Source organism: Melospiza melodia, unplaced genomic scaffold (genome assembly GCF_035770615.1).
Source record: "Melospiza melodia melodia isolate bMelMel2 unplaced genomic scaffold, bMelMel2.pri scaffold_48, whole genome shotgun sequence".
Taxonomy (NCBI): domain Eukaryota; kingdom Metazoa; phylum Chordata; class Aves; order Passeriformes; family Passerellidae; genus Melospiza; species Melospiza melodia.
In genome coordinates, this window is record NW_026948796.1 from 174,019 (window position 1) to 190,874 (window position 16,856).

At 53.1% G+C, this 16,856-nt stretch overlaps 1 protein-coding gene across 1 annotated transcript; it reads left to right on the forward strand.

The window, feature by feature from the left end:
• Window positions 1-9,208: 9,208 nt before the first annotated feature.
• LOC134413730 (zinc finger protein 239-like) lies at window positions 9,209-14,948 on the forward strand. Its single transcript, XM_063147763.1, has 3 exons — window positions 9,209-9,309; window positions 13,411-13,489; window positions 13,676-14,948. The coding sequence occupies exons 2-3, from the start codon at window positions 13,438-13,440 to the stop codon at window positions 14,512-14,514; spliced, it is 891 nt and encodes a 296-aa protein (XP_063003833.1). The 5' UTR covers window positions 9,209-9,309; window positions 13,411-13,437; the 3' UTR covers window positions 14,515-14,948.
• The last annotated feature ends 1,908 nt before the right edge of the window (window positions 14,949-16,856 follow it).

The following is a 16,856-nucleotide window of genomic DNA, read 5'->3' on the forward strand; positions in this document are numbered from 1 at the left end:
ATTTTATTACCATTAAACTTTTAAAAATTTTAAAAACAAGTGATTGGCGTTTTTCACACATGGGCACAACCAGCTACTGCTGAGGCAACCCCAGCTCCCACTGAAGGCTTCCCACCCAAACGGCTGCCTTCAGCTCTGACACACCATCCAGGAATCCAAGAGCAAAGCTGAAATCTGATTAGAGAATCTTGCAAAATCACATCCCAGAACATTTTGTTATAAAATCACGAATGTTGACAGAAGCTGAGAAAGCCAACAACATTGGAAAACAAGCTTCCAACACTGGGACTAGAAGATCTCAGGCAATGCATTTGATTGGAATGAGCCCTCTCTTTCTGACATGTGAGCAATGCCATGGAATTTCCCAAACCAGGGAAATGGGGAGCCTGGGCAGCAGCAGCTTCACACACAGCAATGACACAGAACAGGACAGGGCAAGAGGCTGACAGAATTATAACTTCTACTTGCAATGAAGAACTTTTGTTTTGAGTCCTACTATAGCCACTATTTACAGAGTCAAAAATACTAAAAAATATTATTAGTAATAAAAATAATAGCTTAATGTTAATAGCAATAATAGTCACAATAGCAATAAGAAGAATTAATAATGGTAATAAAAACCCTGCCATGCTATACTTGGTTTGCATGGCCAGGTTTTGGTAAGGGGAGCTCTAGGAGCGCCTTCTGTGAGAGGCTGCTGGAAGCAGCTGCTCCTCTGTGTCCCACAGAGTCAATTCCAACCAGCTCCAGGATGGAGCGGCCGCTGGCCAAGGCTGGGCCAGTTGGAAAGGGTGGTGACACCTTTGGGGTGAGAGATTTCAGGAAATGGGTGATGGTGTAGGTGTGAGTATGAGCAGGGAAGAGCAGGGTGAGAACACTGAGAGGAACAACTCTGCACAGCCCAGGGCAGGATGGGCAGCAGGAGGGGCAGGAGCTGCTCCAGGGGCTGGAGCTGATTGCCCTGAGATTCCCTGGGCAGTCCCTGGGGAGGCAGCTGGGCCCCTGCAGCCCATGGAGGGTCCGGAGAGCAGAGATGCACCTGCAGCACCTGGAGAAGCCTGTGCTGAAGCAAGGGGTGCCTGAGTAGGGGCTGGGAGCCCATGAGAAACCTGTGCTGGAGCAGGGACCAGGCGGGGGCCTGCAAAGCCATGGAGAGAGGAGCCCATGCTGGAGCAGGGTCCTTCCATGTGAGCCCATGGGAAAGTTAGCCACGCTGCAGCAGTTTGTGAAGAGCTGCTGTCCCTGAGATGAGCTCACCTTGGAGAAGTTCATGGAGAAGTGTCTCCAGCAGGGACCCCATGGTGCAGCAGGGGAACGACTCCTCTCCTTGAGCAGCAGGAGAAACAACAGGAATGAACTGAGCAGAACCCCCATGCCTGTCTGCCTGCACCTACTGGGGAAGGAGGCAGAGCTGGGAAGAAGGGAGGGATGGGCAGAAGGTGTTTGTGAAGCTTTATTTTACTTCTCACTATCCTGCTCTGATTGATAGCAATAAATTCAACTAATGTCTCTAATTTTGAACAGTTTTGCCCATGATGGCATTTGCTGAGTGATCTGTCCCAGTCCTTAACTCAATCCATGAAAACTTCATTATATTTTCTCTCTCCTCTCCATCTCTGGAGGGGAATGAGAGAGCAGCTTTGGTGGGTGCCTGACATCCATCTCTGCTCCTTGTGATGTCACAGGCCCATGAGTGTCCCAAGTGTGGGAAGAGCTTCTGCCAGAGCTCAGCCTTGACCCAGCCAAATGGAGGCACCACTAAGGGCAGCCCTGTGAGTGCCCTGAGTGCAGGAAGAGCTCCGTGCACTTCTCCAGCTCCATCCCCCATGGGACAGTCCACGCTGGATGATCCCCAGTGACCCGAGGTGGGAAGAGCCCCGGTGATCCTCGGTGCTAGTGATCCATTTTGGGACAACATCTGCCTGGGGGGCTCCAGTTCTTTCTGGCTCCCTGTACCCTTGATTGTCTTTTAATTTCTCTTTGGCCTTTCAAAAAACCCAAAAACTGGGTAAAAATAAAGATGTTGAACTAAGGCAAGGATGGGGACATGCAGGAATCTTGCAGGGGATGTGGGAGATACTGGGTTTGAGGGAGCTGAGGATTCCTGGGAGGGACTTGAGGGTTGCTCAGGCCTTTGGGCACCCCAGGCCGAGCAGCTCCAGCTGCACTGGGAGACCCCGGTGGAGGTTCTGGGGCAGCTGATCAAGGAGCCCCTGGCCCAGGACTGTCCCCATGTCCCCCCATCTCAGTTCCCGGTGTCCCCTGTGCAGGATCCCTCTCTCCCTGTTTTCACCCCCCTCTCGCCCACCAGTTCCCATGTCACCCTGCTCTGGGACATGTTATGCTCCCATCCCAGTGTGAATTCCACTCCTGGTCTCAATTCCTGTTTCTGTCCCACATTGCCTGTCCTGTTCTTAATGCTGGTCCCAATGCTCCTCTGAGATTTCCATTCCTGTATTCCCTGTCCCGTTCCCATATTCCCATTCCTGGTCCCATTCCAGGTCCCTCTCCCATATTCCTGGTCCTACTCCTGGTCCCTGTCCCCATTCATGTCCTTGTCTCCAGTCCCGTATTTCCTGTCCCTGTAACCATTCCTGATCTCAGTATTGGTCCCAGTCCCATACTCCCGGTCCCATTCCGGAGGGCCGCCTCTCCCATAGGGCCCTGAGGGCTGCAGAGCTCGGGCTGGCTGTGCCACACGAACCGTTCAGCCCTGCTGCTGTCCTTGGCCAGCTGCAGAGAGCACAAGGCTTTGGGCATTTCTCAGAGGCCCCCAGCTGGCCGGAGCAGCCCCTCCTGCCAGCATCCGCTGTGCCTCAGAGCCCTCCCTCACGCTGGGGCCATGCAGGGGCCATGAGCCTGGAGGAGGCTCCTGTTGTTGAGACAGGAGCCCCTGTCTCTGTGTGTGACATTCCAGCTCCTGAACAGCCTGGAGACTCTTGGAAAGTCCCCATGGAACCCCTCTGAGGGCCTGTGACAAATCTGATCCTTAGCAGGCAACCATCACCAGGACCAAGTCTCTATGGTCAGTTTCTATGGCAACCATCACCAGGCCCCTGTTGCTATGGTCAGTTTCCATGGCAACATCACCAGGCCCTGTTGCTATGCTCAGTCCCTTGGCAGCTCCATGGAGACCCCATGCCAGGGGTAGTTGCCATGGAAACCAGCTCAGGCCTGAAGCCAGAGCTGGTTGCCATGGCAACCATTGGCAGCCCCATCCCCAGGCTCATGGGATCCCAGAACCACAGAATTGGCTGAGCTGGGAGGGACCCATCAGGATCTTCCAGTCCAACTGCTGGCCCTGCACAGGACACCCCAACAATGCCAGCCTGGGCCTGGCAGCGCTGTCCAAACACTGCTGGAGCTCAGAGAGCCCTGGAGCTGGGACCCTTCCCTGGGGAGCCTTGGCAGGGCCCCAGCAGCCTCTGGGCAAAAACCTTTTCTTGACATCCAACCTGAGCCTGCCCTGACTCAGCTGCAGCCGTTGCCTCCACTCCTGTCCCTGGGCACCAGAGGGAAGAGGTTCCCTAAGGCCCCGCCAGGGACCCGCTCCCAAGGCTGTTGCCATGGCCACCAGGGCTGGGACCAGCTGGGATGCTTGGTTTCCACGGGCCGGGGTTCAGGGATGGGATTCCCCAATTTCCTGTTCCCAATAAAACCGCACTGCCCTCGCTGCCATCCTGCCTCCCCTGGAAAGCACAAAAGGCAAAGATCCCGGGCTGGGATAAGCACAATTTATTGGGAACACCAACGAGATAAGGAACAAATGGAACAGAAACAATGTTGATAACAGAAGGGATAAATAAAACTGTTCACAGGGAAAACTATACCACAACTGACTGGATCTGCCTGGCTACGTATTTCCTCCTTCCTGGAAAGGACACCCTTCTCCTCAGGGAGAGAGAAGGTCCCTTTACTGCCCTGGCAATGACCTGAGGTGGGAGTGAATGTATTGACAGGGCCATGGCCAGACCCTCATGTTCGTCAATCCCACATCTTGTCACTGGGAGGGGCAGGACAAGGGTCAGGTGTCTTCCCAGCATGGATAACAGGGAAAATGGATCCCCAGGGCTCTTCCCAATATGGGTCTTCCAATGGGGGATAAAGCTGGAACTGGGCATGAAGCCCTTCTGCAGTGAGGGCAGTTGCAGGGCTTCCCTTACTGGTGCTTCCGTTGGTGTGCGGTCAAGTCAGAGCTCTGGGTGAAGCTCTTCCCACACTGGGAACGCTGATATGGCCTCTCCCCAGTGTGGATGTGCCAGTGCCTGATGAGGGTGAAGTTTTTCTTGAAGCCCTTTCCACAGTCAGGACAGCGGAATGTGCCTCTTGCCAGTGTGAATCCGCTCATGCAGGAGGAAATTTGAGCTGGTCTGAAACCTCTTCCCACACAGGGGACACTTGTAGGGCCTCTCCCCAGTGTGGATGCGCTTGTGCCTGATGAGGAGGGAGTTGCGCTTGAAGCCCTTCCCATACTCAAGGCAGCGGAAGGGCCTCTCCTGTGTGTGAATAGGGTGGGGCCTGAGGAGATTGGAGCTGATGTGAAACCTCTTCTGGCACTCGGGACGCTCATAGGGCTTCTCCCCAGTGTGGATGCGTTGGTGGGTCACAAGAGTGGAGCTGCTGCTGAAGCCCTTCCCACATTCCCCACACTCATAGGGCCATTCCCCCGTGTGGATCATCTGGTGGCTGATCAGGGTGCTGCTCTGCCTGAAGCTCTTCCCACACTCCAAGCACTTGTAGCACTTCTCCCCATCATTAAGCTGCTCATGGACCACCAGCTCTGAGCTCTGTCTGAAGCTCTGTCCACCTTCCTGGCTCAGGGAGGGTCTTTCCTCCACAGAGCATCCTGGACTGGGTTTGCAGCCCCTCCTCCTGTGGGATCTCTGGGGATTTTCCTCCCCGTTGGATTCCTGTGCCCTGGAGTCACTCATAACGGCCTTTTCCGTGAGGTTCTGCTGTGGGGATTTATCCTCTCTGGTCCAAATCCTCAGCTTCTGGTCTGGGGGAGGAAGGATAAGGAGAGGATGGGATTTGCCTCCGTGCCAGAGGGAAGGAGAAGGAGATCCCTGCAGTGCATCACCAGAAGGACGGTATTGGTAGCAGGGCTGTCCTGCAGCTGGGGGCCATGCTGGGCTGGGAGATGGAGCAGGAGAGAGGGGGAAAGGAGCACTGACTTCCTCCTCACCATCCTGGGTGTCCAGGGGATCCTTCCTGTTCCTCACAGCCTCCTTACCCATCTGGCAAAAGTTTGGGGATAGAAAATCCTGTTTTGGGAGAATACCAAGGGATGAGCGCATTGAGTTTTTTACTGGTTTGAAGGCAAACCTGGGGGAGGGTCTAAGCCAGAATTGCAATTCAAAACCAAAATTTAGATCAAGGCAATGGTACAGAAACACTGCCTTAAACTGACAGAGTCAGGATATAACCTGACACCCTGTTGGTCAGGGTGGTGGCTGCAGTCCCAATAAATGGTGGCTGCAGTCCTGTTGGAGTGATGAAGGTGATTCTGTCGAAGCAGTGATCCTGAAGAAGGTTCTGGTCCTCCTCTGAAGGTACAGTAGTGGTTATGGAGCTCTTGTCCTCTGGGAATCCAGTAGGCAAGGTGAGCTTCTCCTGCTGTTGAAATCCTCAGCTTATATCCAGGTGGGAATGCTTGGATCCTCCCCAGGGCGGAGCATCCCACAATGGGAGGATGGAATTTTATCAGTCCTGCAGTGACACTCAATGGCCCATTCACAGAAGATATCTCCCCTGGAGGGCATTATCAGGGGTGAATCATGGAAGAGATAAAGAACATTTCCCCACCTGTTTATAGCAGTTGATGAAGATGGGGATTGAAAACATGCATTTGGTTAGATCTTACATTGCAACCTGACACAGTGGGGTAATCCCTGCTCAGGGGGTGAACACCACCCCCTTACCCAAACTGGCTCAAGTGTAAAACCCCCACCCTGGGAAGGCCACACACACAGAGGAGGCAACATCACACTTGCCTGCTCTAGGGGAGGTCTCTGTCCCTTGTCACTCCCTTGCTCTCTCATCTTTTCTCTTTCTTTCCATCTTTCTACCTCACATTTACTGTTCAATCAAATCCATTTTGGATTTGGTCTTGTTAGCACCTTAATTGGGGCAGATGCATCTCTCTAACAATTTTCTTCACAATATTGCCATATTATTTTGGCACAGTGAGTTTAGGCACTGTTCTCTGACCCCAAGTGCCTTTGACAACAGCATGGTTCCCTCCACTGAGGACGTTGTTGTTCTTTCAGAAGAACTCTTGCAAACTTGGACACAGTCCCTCCTTCCTCCTGGGGAGCTTATGGAGCTTATAAAAGCTTTATTTCTTTATGGGAGAAATGATGACGAAAATGGCTTTTATGGGTGGCCAGTGTAAAGAAAATAATTTGCTGTCTTTCCTTATAAAGTTGTTAAAATCACTGGAGGAAACGGAGCAAATGTTACCAGTGAGACTGACAAGGTTCATTCACCCCATGATGAGGAACACAAGGCGGCTAAAAGTCCCACAAGAAGCCCAGCTCAAGTAGCTAAATTTCTGAGTAAGTCCTGAATTCCCAGGCTTGGGGGCTTTACCAAATGTGACAATCATTTTTCTCTGTGTCTTTGTGACAGCATCACAGAGCTTTCCCTTCCTTTTCATAATCTGTATTGGGCCAAATTTCCACTTTCCTTTTATCGGAACCTGCCAGCAGCTGAGCTGGAGCTGTGCAGGAAGCAATGAATATTGGAATTGCCACATCACTGCTTGGATTGTCAGTTTATTCATGTTTGGGATTTGTTTGCGCTTTCATCACAAGTTACTTGTGGGAAGAGGATATATTCATCAAAGTGATTTATGCAGAGTCAAATTTGATTTCTGCCAAGGTTATTTTGTCCAGTGCCCAGAGGATGCTCAAGGGGTCTCTGTGCCTCTCGTCCTGGGGGATGCTTGGGAGGGGTTTGGGGGTGTTTTTCCTGTCCCTGTCACCCCAGGGCATTCCCCAGGGGGTCTCCATCATTTTCACCCAGGGAATGCTTGGGGGTTCTCCCTCCCTCACATACCCTGTGCCAGGGGATGTCTGGGGCAGTCTCTGTCCCTCTCAGCCCAGGGGATGCTCGGGGGTCTCTGTCCCCTCACCCTGGGGGATGCTCGGGGGTCTCCATCCCTCTGGCCTCAGGGAATGCCTGTGTAGGTCTGGGCACCAGGCACTCTGTGTCCCTCTCACCACTGAGGGTGCTCGGGGCTGGGGGGGCTCTCTGACATTCTCACACTTGGGAGGCCTGGGGGGGGGGGTCTCTGTCCCTCTCAGCCCTGCTGTGACCCCACCCAAACATCATCGGGGTCAGAGGGACAGAGACACACCCAAAGCCCCAGAAGGGCTGAACCTGGGATTTGGTTTGGGGCTGAGGATTTAGGAAGGGGCTGGAATTGGGGCTGGGCTTGGAGTTGGGGCTGAGATTTGGATTAGAGCTGGGATTGGGGTTAAGGCTAGACATGGGATTGGCTTTAGGGCTGGAGTTGGGATTGGGTCTGGGGCTAGACAAGTCTGGCACTGGGATGTGATTAAATACAGAACTGTGAGTGTGTCTAAACATGGAGTGAGATTGAGACCAGGATCAGGGTCAGGTTTGGGACTGAGCTCACCCAGAGCAGGACAGGGGGGATGTCACTGCAGGATGTCCCTGGCATTGTCCCAGCCCTCCTCAGGCACCTCCAAACATGAGGGGCAGCTGGGTGCCCCAAGATCCAGGTGCTCCCATGCTGCCCCTCAATACCAGGCAAGCATTTCCTGAGGGCAGCCCTGACTGTGACCCCTGGAGCTCTGGGATCAGCCCTCACATCCCTGTGGGAGCAGCAGCAGACAGGATGAGAGATTCCCCCGCCCAGTTTTTCCTGTGGAAGGGTGAAATCCAGCTGCCCTTTCCTTCTGGTGTCTCCTCCTCTCCTCAGCTGAGGATGTCAAATTCCCCAGGAGCAGGAAAATCCCCATTCCCTGTTTGTTTGTGGCTGCAGCCTGGAACATCCACCCAGAATGAAGGACTTTCTGACAGCCCTGGTGAATGACACTGGCAAGAGGTTTGTGAGAAGGGGAAGAAACTGTATTTTGATAGTAAAAAAAAAGGTGCAAAATTATGCCTTTCTGTTATATTCCTTTTCAGTCAGTTCTGGTCTGTTTTTAGAGTGCCACCTTCTCACCTGATTGTGTTTGTGCCCTCTTTTCTCTCCTGCCTCTCTTTCCCTGCTGTTTCTCTCTCAGTGTCTCCCTTGACCCAGGGCAGCTCACACCAAAGACCGTGCCCGGATTTAATTCCCAATTCAGGAGCTACAACAACCATGGGGGAAGTTATGAAGGCTCGCAGTGAAATGCCACTGTAAGATCTTGTTCCACTTGGCTTTTGGCTCCTTCTTGACAGCTTTGCCCTCAAGGGCAGGAACATATTTCATAGCTGAGAACTGGAATTCCAGACCCTGGCAGTGTGTGCCGTGGATCCCAGAGGGGCATTCCCGAGGCTCCCAGGGTGCTGCTCCTGCCGTGCCTCCCAAGGAGCTTCTCTCCCAAGGGGAGAAGATCCAGCAGCTCTGTGGGCTCCCAGAGCACACAGCAAAGGTAGCTTTGATGGACATTTTCCAGGGACTGGGGTGGGAAGGGACCCTGTCCATGGATTACGACCCCGCGAGGGAGAGACGCCTCTGCCCCAGTGAAGGAGCGAATGAGAGCGTGGGAAAGCAACCGACGATTATTGAGCGTGGACTGAACGGAACAAGAAATGGGGAGGAGAAAGGGAGAGAAAGAAAGCGGGAAGAGGTCTCAAAGAGAGAAAGAAAAAGGAAAGAGGATTCAGAGACCAGAAAGAAACAGGAAAAGGCTCCCGCCCGGACTCCGCAGCTCCTAGGCACACCCGCAGGGCGTAGCGCCTTTTACAATTCCAGCCAATCAGAGGACGCGCTAAACAATTTCCAGCCAACCAGAGCTTTTCTCGCAGATGACTCACCGGTTGCCAGGCGGGCCCGCAGAGCCCGGCGGCCCCGGAGCGGAATTTGGGGCTCGGGCCGGGGGACGGATCCGCCCCGGGGGGGTCCCCGAGCCCCTGCCCAGCCCTGGGGCCGATCGGGGGCTCCCCCACCCAGCAGCCGGTGCTGCGGAGCCGCGGGGCAGAGCGGTGGGAAAGGGGGGTCCGGGCTGGGAGCGGAGGAAATGCGGGAGGAAGAGGAGGGAGAGGAGGAGCAGGAGCGGGAGAATCGCAGCGCCCGCACGCCGAGCCTGCAGCACCCCCTGCCCCGGGAGCATCGCCCCCAGCCCCGAGCCGCAGGTGAGGGCGGAGGCCGAGCTCGCCCCGGCTCCAGCCAGGGGTTTCCGGGAGGATTTTTGGAGAGTGTTCGGAGCCGGCAGATCCCGGACTCGAGCCCCGGATATCTCCGGGCTCCCCAAGAGGAGCTTTTTCGGGGGGAGAGCAGCCGCGATCGCCCCTCGGGAGGGTTCCAGGGGTCCACGTGGGGATGGCCCGGTACCGACAGGGCGGGACATTGGTTTTGGGGATCCCCGTGAGAGCCTGGGCTGTGGAACGGGGGACCCCCGGGGCGGGGAGAGGGGAAGGGGCGATACCGGAGCTGGGGGACCCCCGGCAGCCCGGAGATGAGGCGGGGACGGGAGCCCCTGACCCTGACAGGGGTGTCCTGGGATGACTTCATGATGCTCGTACCCCCTCGGTCCGTTTATCCCAGAAATGAGTTCTGCACCTTTAAGTCTGGTTCTGAGAGCGAAGGGGAGGAGGAAGAGCAGTAGTTTGTTTTCATACACTGCACTCACTCCTCCACATTCCAGCTGCTGGATGGACAGAGAGCAGGACAGAGCTGTCCTTTGCTTTTAGTTAGTTTTTAGCTCGCTGAGGCAGAGAAGTTCCCTGGACTGTGGTTTTTCTTTTTCTTTGGAGCTGTTTAAATCTGCTCTGCACTGAACAGCCAGAACACCACCGGCAGCTTGCACCTGTGGCCCACCTGGCTGAGCCTGGGCCGAGGCAGTTCCAGTGCTGGAGGGACTGAAAAGAGACTGATAAGAGACTGATAAGACACTGAGTGCACTGAGCTACAACCCAAGGAGGGACTTTCGGAGTTTGTCATCTACTTTGGAGCAGCAGGAGATTTTATTGCTTAATATTGTTCAATTTTTGTGCTGGTAAATGCTTTGCCTGTAGAATAAGGTTTTTTTCCACTTTTCTCCCCGGAAATATTTTCTGGGACTGGCTGAGGGTGGGGCTGATGAATCGGCATTCTAGAGGAAACTCCTTTTGGAGGGTTTCAACTGATTTTGCCCTAAACAAGGACAGGGTGGTGGAAAGAAAGGGGAACCCCAAGTGGCTGGATTGAGAGGAGGCTGGAGAGGGGGACCTTGGGACCCCAGAACCTCCCAAAAGCCAAAAGCAGGACCCTGGAGAGGGGGGATCCCCAGGACCCATGGGATCCCCACCAGCCCTGAGATGGGGGACCAACCATAACCCAAGAGGGGTGAGACTGGAAATGGGAAACTCCTGGTGGGTTTTTTGATTCACTCTTGATTTTTTACATCAGGTGACTTCTAGAAATGGACATGGGTGGGAGGAATCCCCAACCCAAGGCATTCACAGCTTGTTTTTCCCCAAACAAGGATTTTCCCCAAACCTTCCCACCGTAACATTCTCCCTGTCCCACTCTGGGTGAGCTCAGTCCCAAACCTGACCCTGATCCTGGTCTCAATCTCACTCCATGTTTAGACACACTCATAGTTCTGTATTTAATCTCATCCCAGTGCCAGTCTCTCTAGCCCCAGACCCAATCCCAACCCCAGCCCTAAAGCCAATCCCATGTCTAGCCTTAACCCCAGTCCCATCGCTAATCTGAATCTCAGCCCCAACTCCAAGCCCAGCCCCAATTCCAGCCCCTTCCTAAACCCTCAGCCCCAAACCAAATCCCAGGTTCAGCCCTTCTGGGGGTTTGGGGGTGTCTCTGTCCCTCTGAGCCCGATGATGTTTGGGTGGGGTCACACCAGTGCTGAGAGGGACAGAGACCCCCCCGGCCTCCCCAGGTGTGAGAAGGTCGGAGAGCCCCCCAGCCCTGAGCACCCTCAGAGGTGAGAGGGACACAGAGCCCCTGGTCCCCAGCCCTGCACAGGCATTCCCTGAGGCCAGAGGGATGGAGACCCCCTGAGCATCCCCTGGGCTGAGAGGGACAGAGACTGCCCCGAGCACCCCCTGGCACAGGGTATGAGAGGGAGGGAGACCCCCCAGGCATTCCCTGGATGAAAATGATGGAGACCCCCTGGGGAATGGCCTGAGGTGACAGGGACAGGGACACTCCTGGGGGAATGCCCTGGGGTGACAGGGACAGGGACAAGCCCCCCAAACCCCTGCCAAGCATCCCCCAGGGCGAGAGGCACAGAGACCCCTCGAGCATCCCCTGGGCACTGGACAAAATAATTTCACAGACATCAAACTTGACTCTGCATAAATCACTTTGATGAATATTTGATTTTCCCACAAGTCAGATGTGATGAAAATGCAAATAAATCCCAAACATTAATAAACTGACTGTACAAGCAATTTTTGACAATTTCAAGTTCCACTGGTTCCTGCACAGCTCCAGCTCAGCTGCTAGCACATTCTGATAAAAGTGTGAATTCAGCCTAATATAGACATCATAAAAAGGAAAGGAAACTCTTTGTAGCTGTCACAAAGGCGACAGGGATGAAGAGAAAAATGATTCTCACATTTCGCAAAGCACTCAAGCATGGGAATTCAGGAGTTATTTGGGAATTTAGCTACTTGAGCTGAGCTTCTTGTAGGACTTTTAGCAGCGTTATGTTCCTCACCATGGGTGAATGAACCTTGTCAGTCTCGCTGGTATCATTTGCTCCCTTTCCTCCTGTGATTTTAAAAAACATTTCAAGGAAGGATGTCGCAGACATTTTTTCATAAAATCCTCTGGTTTAGGACTTGTCCTTTCTGGGAAGCTGAGGACCCAGAAGAAAAATGCAAACAATAATTATCTGCTGATGTGGAATGTAACAGGACCATCTGTGATTGGTCTTCTGTGAGTGTTTGGATTTGCTGACCACTCACGGGAGAGTTGGTCCTTGCTTTCTGCTGGACACAGAACTTTGTTATTAATTCTTTTCTTTCTATTCTTAGCTTAGCAAGCCTCTGCAACTTTTCTCTTTATTCCTTTTAGTATAGTTATAATGTATTATATATCATATATCAATAAATCCAGCCTTCTGATCATGAAGCAAGATTCTCGTCCACTTCTCTCACCCTGAAGACCTTCTTTAGGTCGCTGTAATAGAAGGACAACAAAATATTTTCTTTACACTCCAGGCCCACAAAGGCAATTTACCTCATCAGTTCTCCCATAAGTCACTCAGAGGAAGCTGCAGCCCAGTTTCAAAGAGCTCCTCCAGAGAGAACCACAAGCTCCTCAGAGGAGGGAACCATGCTGTTGTCAAAGGCACTTGGGGTCAGAGAACAGTGCCTAAACTCACTGTGCCAAAATAATTTCACAGTCTGGTGAGTCTGGTTAAGAAAAGTATTAGATTCCTCTGCCCCAATTAAGGTGACAATGAGACCAAACCCAAAATGAATTTTATTGAACAGTAAATGGGAAAGAAAAAGGGGGACAGGAAGGGAATGACAGGAAAAAGAGCCCTCCCCAGGGGCAGGGTAAGTGTGACATTGTCCCCTGTGTGTGTGTTCCCTTCCCAGGGTGGGGGTTTTACACCTAAGCCAGTTTGGGTAAGGGGGGTGGTGTTCACGCCCTGAGCAGGGATTACCCCACTGTTTCAGGTTGCCATGCAAGATGTAACCAAGTGCATGTTTTCAATCCCCACCTTCAGCAACTGCTATAAACAGGTGGGGCAGTGTTCTTTATCTCTTCCATGACTCACCCGTGATAACACCCTCCAGGGGAGATATCTTCTGTGAATGGGCCATTGAGTGTCACTGCAGGACTGATAAAATTCCATCCTCCCATTGTGGGATGCTCCGCCCTGGGGAGGATCCAAGCATTCCTACCTGGATATAAGCTGAGACTTGCCACACCAGGAGCAGCTTGCCTACTGGATTGCCAGAGGACAAGAGCTCCATAACCACCACTGGACCTCCAAAGGAAGACCAGACCCTTCTGCACGATCACTGCTTCGACAGAATCACCTTCATCTCTCCAACAGGACTGCAGTCACCATTTACTGGGACAGCTGCCACCACCCTGACCAACAGGGTGTCAGGTTATATCCTGACTCTGTCAGTTTAAGGCAGTGTTTCTGTATCATTGCCTTGATCTTAGTGTTCTTTTAAATTGTCATTCTGGTTAAGACCCTCCCCAGGTTTGCCTTCAAACCAGTACAAAAGACAATGTGCGCACCATTTGTTTTCTTCCCAAACCAGGATTTTCCATTCCCAAACCTTGATTGGATGGAGAAGGAGGCTGTGAGGAAGAGGAAGGAGCCCCGGGACACCCAGAAAGGTGAGGAGGAAGTCAGTTCCTATTTCCCCCTCTCTCCTGCTCCATCTCCCAGCCCAGCACAGTTCCCGGCTGCAGGACAATTCTGCTGCCAGCCCTGTCCTGCTGGGGATGCCCTGGAGGGATCTCCTTCCCCTTCCCTCTGGCACGGAGCCAAATCCCATCCTCTCCTTGTCCTTCCTTCCCCAGGGAAGGAACTGAGGATGGAGACCAGGGAGGAAAAATCTGCATGGCAGAACCTCGTGAAAAAGACCGTTTTGAGTGATTCTAGCACACAAGAATCCAACAGGGAAGAAAAACCTCAGGAATCCCCCATGAGGAGGGGCTCCAAACCCAGCCCAGGGTGCTCTGAAGAAGAAAGAGCCACCCTGAGCGAGGAAGGTGGGCAGACCTTCAGCCAGAGTTCAGAGCTGGTGGTCCATAAAAAGATTCATGATGGGGAGAAGCCCCACAAGTGCTTGCAGTGTGGGAAGAAATTTAGGTGGAGCTCCCACCTGATCAGCCACCAGATGATCCACACTGGGGAATGGCCCTACGAGTGTGGGGAGTGTGGGAAGGGCTTCAGCTACAGATCCAACCTTGTGACCCACCAACGTCTCCACACTGGAGAGAGGCCCTACGAGTGTCCCCAGTGTCAGAAGAGGTTTCAGAGCAGCTCCAATCTCCTCCAGCACCAGCGGATTCACACCGAGGAGAGGCCCTTCCTCTGCCCTGAGTGCGGGAAGGGCTTCAAGCACAACTCCAACCTCATCAAGCACCGGCGCATCCATACTGGGGAGAGGCCCTACCAGTGCGCCACATGTGGGAAGAGGTTTCAGACAAGCTCCCATCTCCTCCTGCATGACCGGATTCACACGGATGAGAGGCCCTTCCACTGCCCCGACTGTGGGAAGGGTTTCAAGCACAACTCCACCCTCATCACCCACCGACGCATCCACACAGGGGAGAGGCCCTACGAGTGTCCCCAGTGTGAGAAAAGCTTCACCAGTAGCTCTCACTTGACCAGACACCAACGGAGCCACCAGTAAGGGAAGCCCTGCAAATGCCAAAAATGCAGGAACAGCTTCATGCACCACTCCAGCTTCATCCCCCATGGGAGAACCCACATTGGGAAGAACCCTGGTGAACCAGTTTCCCTGTGGTCTATGCTGGAAAGACACCTGTCCCTTTTCCTGCCCTTGCCAAAGACATGATGTGGGATGGAAGAACATGAGAGTCTGGCCATGGCCATGTCACTACATTCACTCGCACATCACAACATTGCCAGGGGCAGGAAAGGGACTCTCTCTCTCTCCCTGAGGAGAAGGGTGTCCTTTCCAGACAGGGGAAATTGTGGCCAGGAAGAGCCTGTTGTTGATGTATTAGTTTTCCCAGTAAACTGTTTCATTTATCCCTTCTGTTATCAATATCATTTCAGTTTCTGTTTGTTCCTTATCTCATTCTTGTTCCCAATAAATTGTTCTTATCCCAGCCTGGGATCTTTGCCTTTTGTGCTTTCCATGGAAGGCGGGAGGGCAGCGAGGGCAGCGCGGTTTTAGCGGGGGCAGGAAATTGGGGAATCCCATTTCTGAACCCTGGCGCCGGGAAACCGAGCATCCCAGCTGGTCCCAGCCCTGGTGGCCATGGCAACAGCCTTGGGAGTGGGTCCCTGGCTGGGGCTGTAGGAACCTTTTCCCTCTGGTGCCCAGGGACAGGAGTGGAGGGAACGGCTGAAGCTGAGTCGGGGCAGGCTCAGGTTGGATGACAAGAAAAGTTTTTGGCCAGAGGCTGCTGGGGCCCTGCCCAGGCTCCCCAGGGAAGGGTCCCAGCTCCAGGGCTCTCTGAGCTCCAGGAGCATTTGGACAGCGCTACCAGGCCCAGGCTGGCATTGTTGGGGTGTTCTGTGCAGGGCCAGCAGTTGGACTGGAGGATCGTGATGGGTCCCTCCCAGCTCAGCCAATTCTGTGGTTCTGGGATCCCGTGAGCCTGAGGATGGGACTGCAAATGGTTGCCATGGTAACGGGCTGTGGCTGCAGGCCTGAGCTTGTGTCCATGGCTACCACCCCGGCATGGGGTCTCCATGGAGCTGCCAAGGGATTGACCTTAGCAACAGGGGGCTGGTGATGGTTGCCATGGAAACTGACCATAGCAACAGAGGGTTTGTGATGGTTGCCATGGAAACTGACCATAGCAAAAGGGGGCTGGTGATGGTTCCCTGCTAAGGATCAGATTTGTCACAGGCCCTCAGAGGTGTTCTGTGGGGACATTCCAAGAGTCTCCAGGCTGTTCCAGAGCTGGAATGTCCCAGGCACAGACAGGGGCTCCATGGAGACCTCCCAGGGCTTTCTGAGGATGGTAAAGAGCCCTGTGGTCAGAGGCAGTCACAGCCATTCCATGGTGACATCCCAGGAGACCTTGGGCTGCAAAGGCACCGATCTGTCAGAGGCACTCACGGGGGCTCCACGGTGACATCTCAGGAGTCCCCAGGCTGCCAAAGAGCCGGGATGTCCCAGACACTCACAGGGGTTCCTGTCATGGGCACAGTGGGAGCTTCAGCAAAAAGCTTTATTCCCTTATTGCAGAAACTCCTCCTGATACATGAGGTGCAGAAAGTACACCCAACAGCCACCATGGATCCTCAAACCCTTGCAGGGCTCCTAGACTACTAAAATTCCTTCTAAGAGAGGAGACTGGGAACAGCTGGATCCAATCCCACCCCTAGAATTTGTCAAAGGTTAATGTGTAAAGGATTGGAGAGGTGGAATTGAACTTTACCCCAATTTGTCCCACAGGATTAATGATGGAATACCAGATAAATTTATATAAATACATCTCTGATTGATTCTGATCATGATCGGACAGAAAGATTTTAACCTGAGTTATTTACTCCACAGTTGAGGATCTTTATCAATTATTAGAATATAGTTCTCTAGGAAGCAATTTTGAAGTCAACAGATTGGTCTATGACATCAGAGAGTTTGTTGTGGAAGTCACTGAGCAGCTACAGCATCATAGAGGGGATTCTGTGACATCACAGAGCAGGCTGTGGCACCATGGCATGGCTGGATGACATCATAGAGCTGGCTGTGAGGTTCAAAGTACGTGCTGTGACATTAAAGAGTGCCAGTATGACAGCACAGAAAAGGTCTCGTGGCATCACTGAGGGGTTTGTGACATCACAAAGCTGTCTGTGACATCATAGTGTGAGGCAATAGAGCAGTCTCTGCCATCATCGAGGGTGGCTCTGTGACATCAGCGAGTGGGTTGTGACATCACTGGGTGGCTGTGTAAAATCATAGAGCAGGTTGTGACATCACAGAGACTTCTGTGACATCACAAAGCAGATGTAGCACATCATAGGGTGACATCTCATAGTTAGCTGTGTGAGATC

Excerpts from the sequence above, each read along its gene's own strand:
- LOC134413730 (XM_063147763.1), top strand. The coding sequence starts at position 13,438 with ATGGAGAAGGAGGCTGTGAGGAAGAGGAAGGAGCCCCGGGACACCCAG. Across the intron at positions 13,490-13,675 it reads GCCCCGGGACACCCAGAAAG|GGAAGGAACTGAGGATGGAG; the intron begins GTGAGGAGGAAG and ends TTCCTTCCCCAG.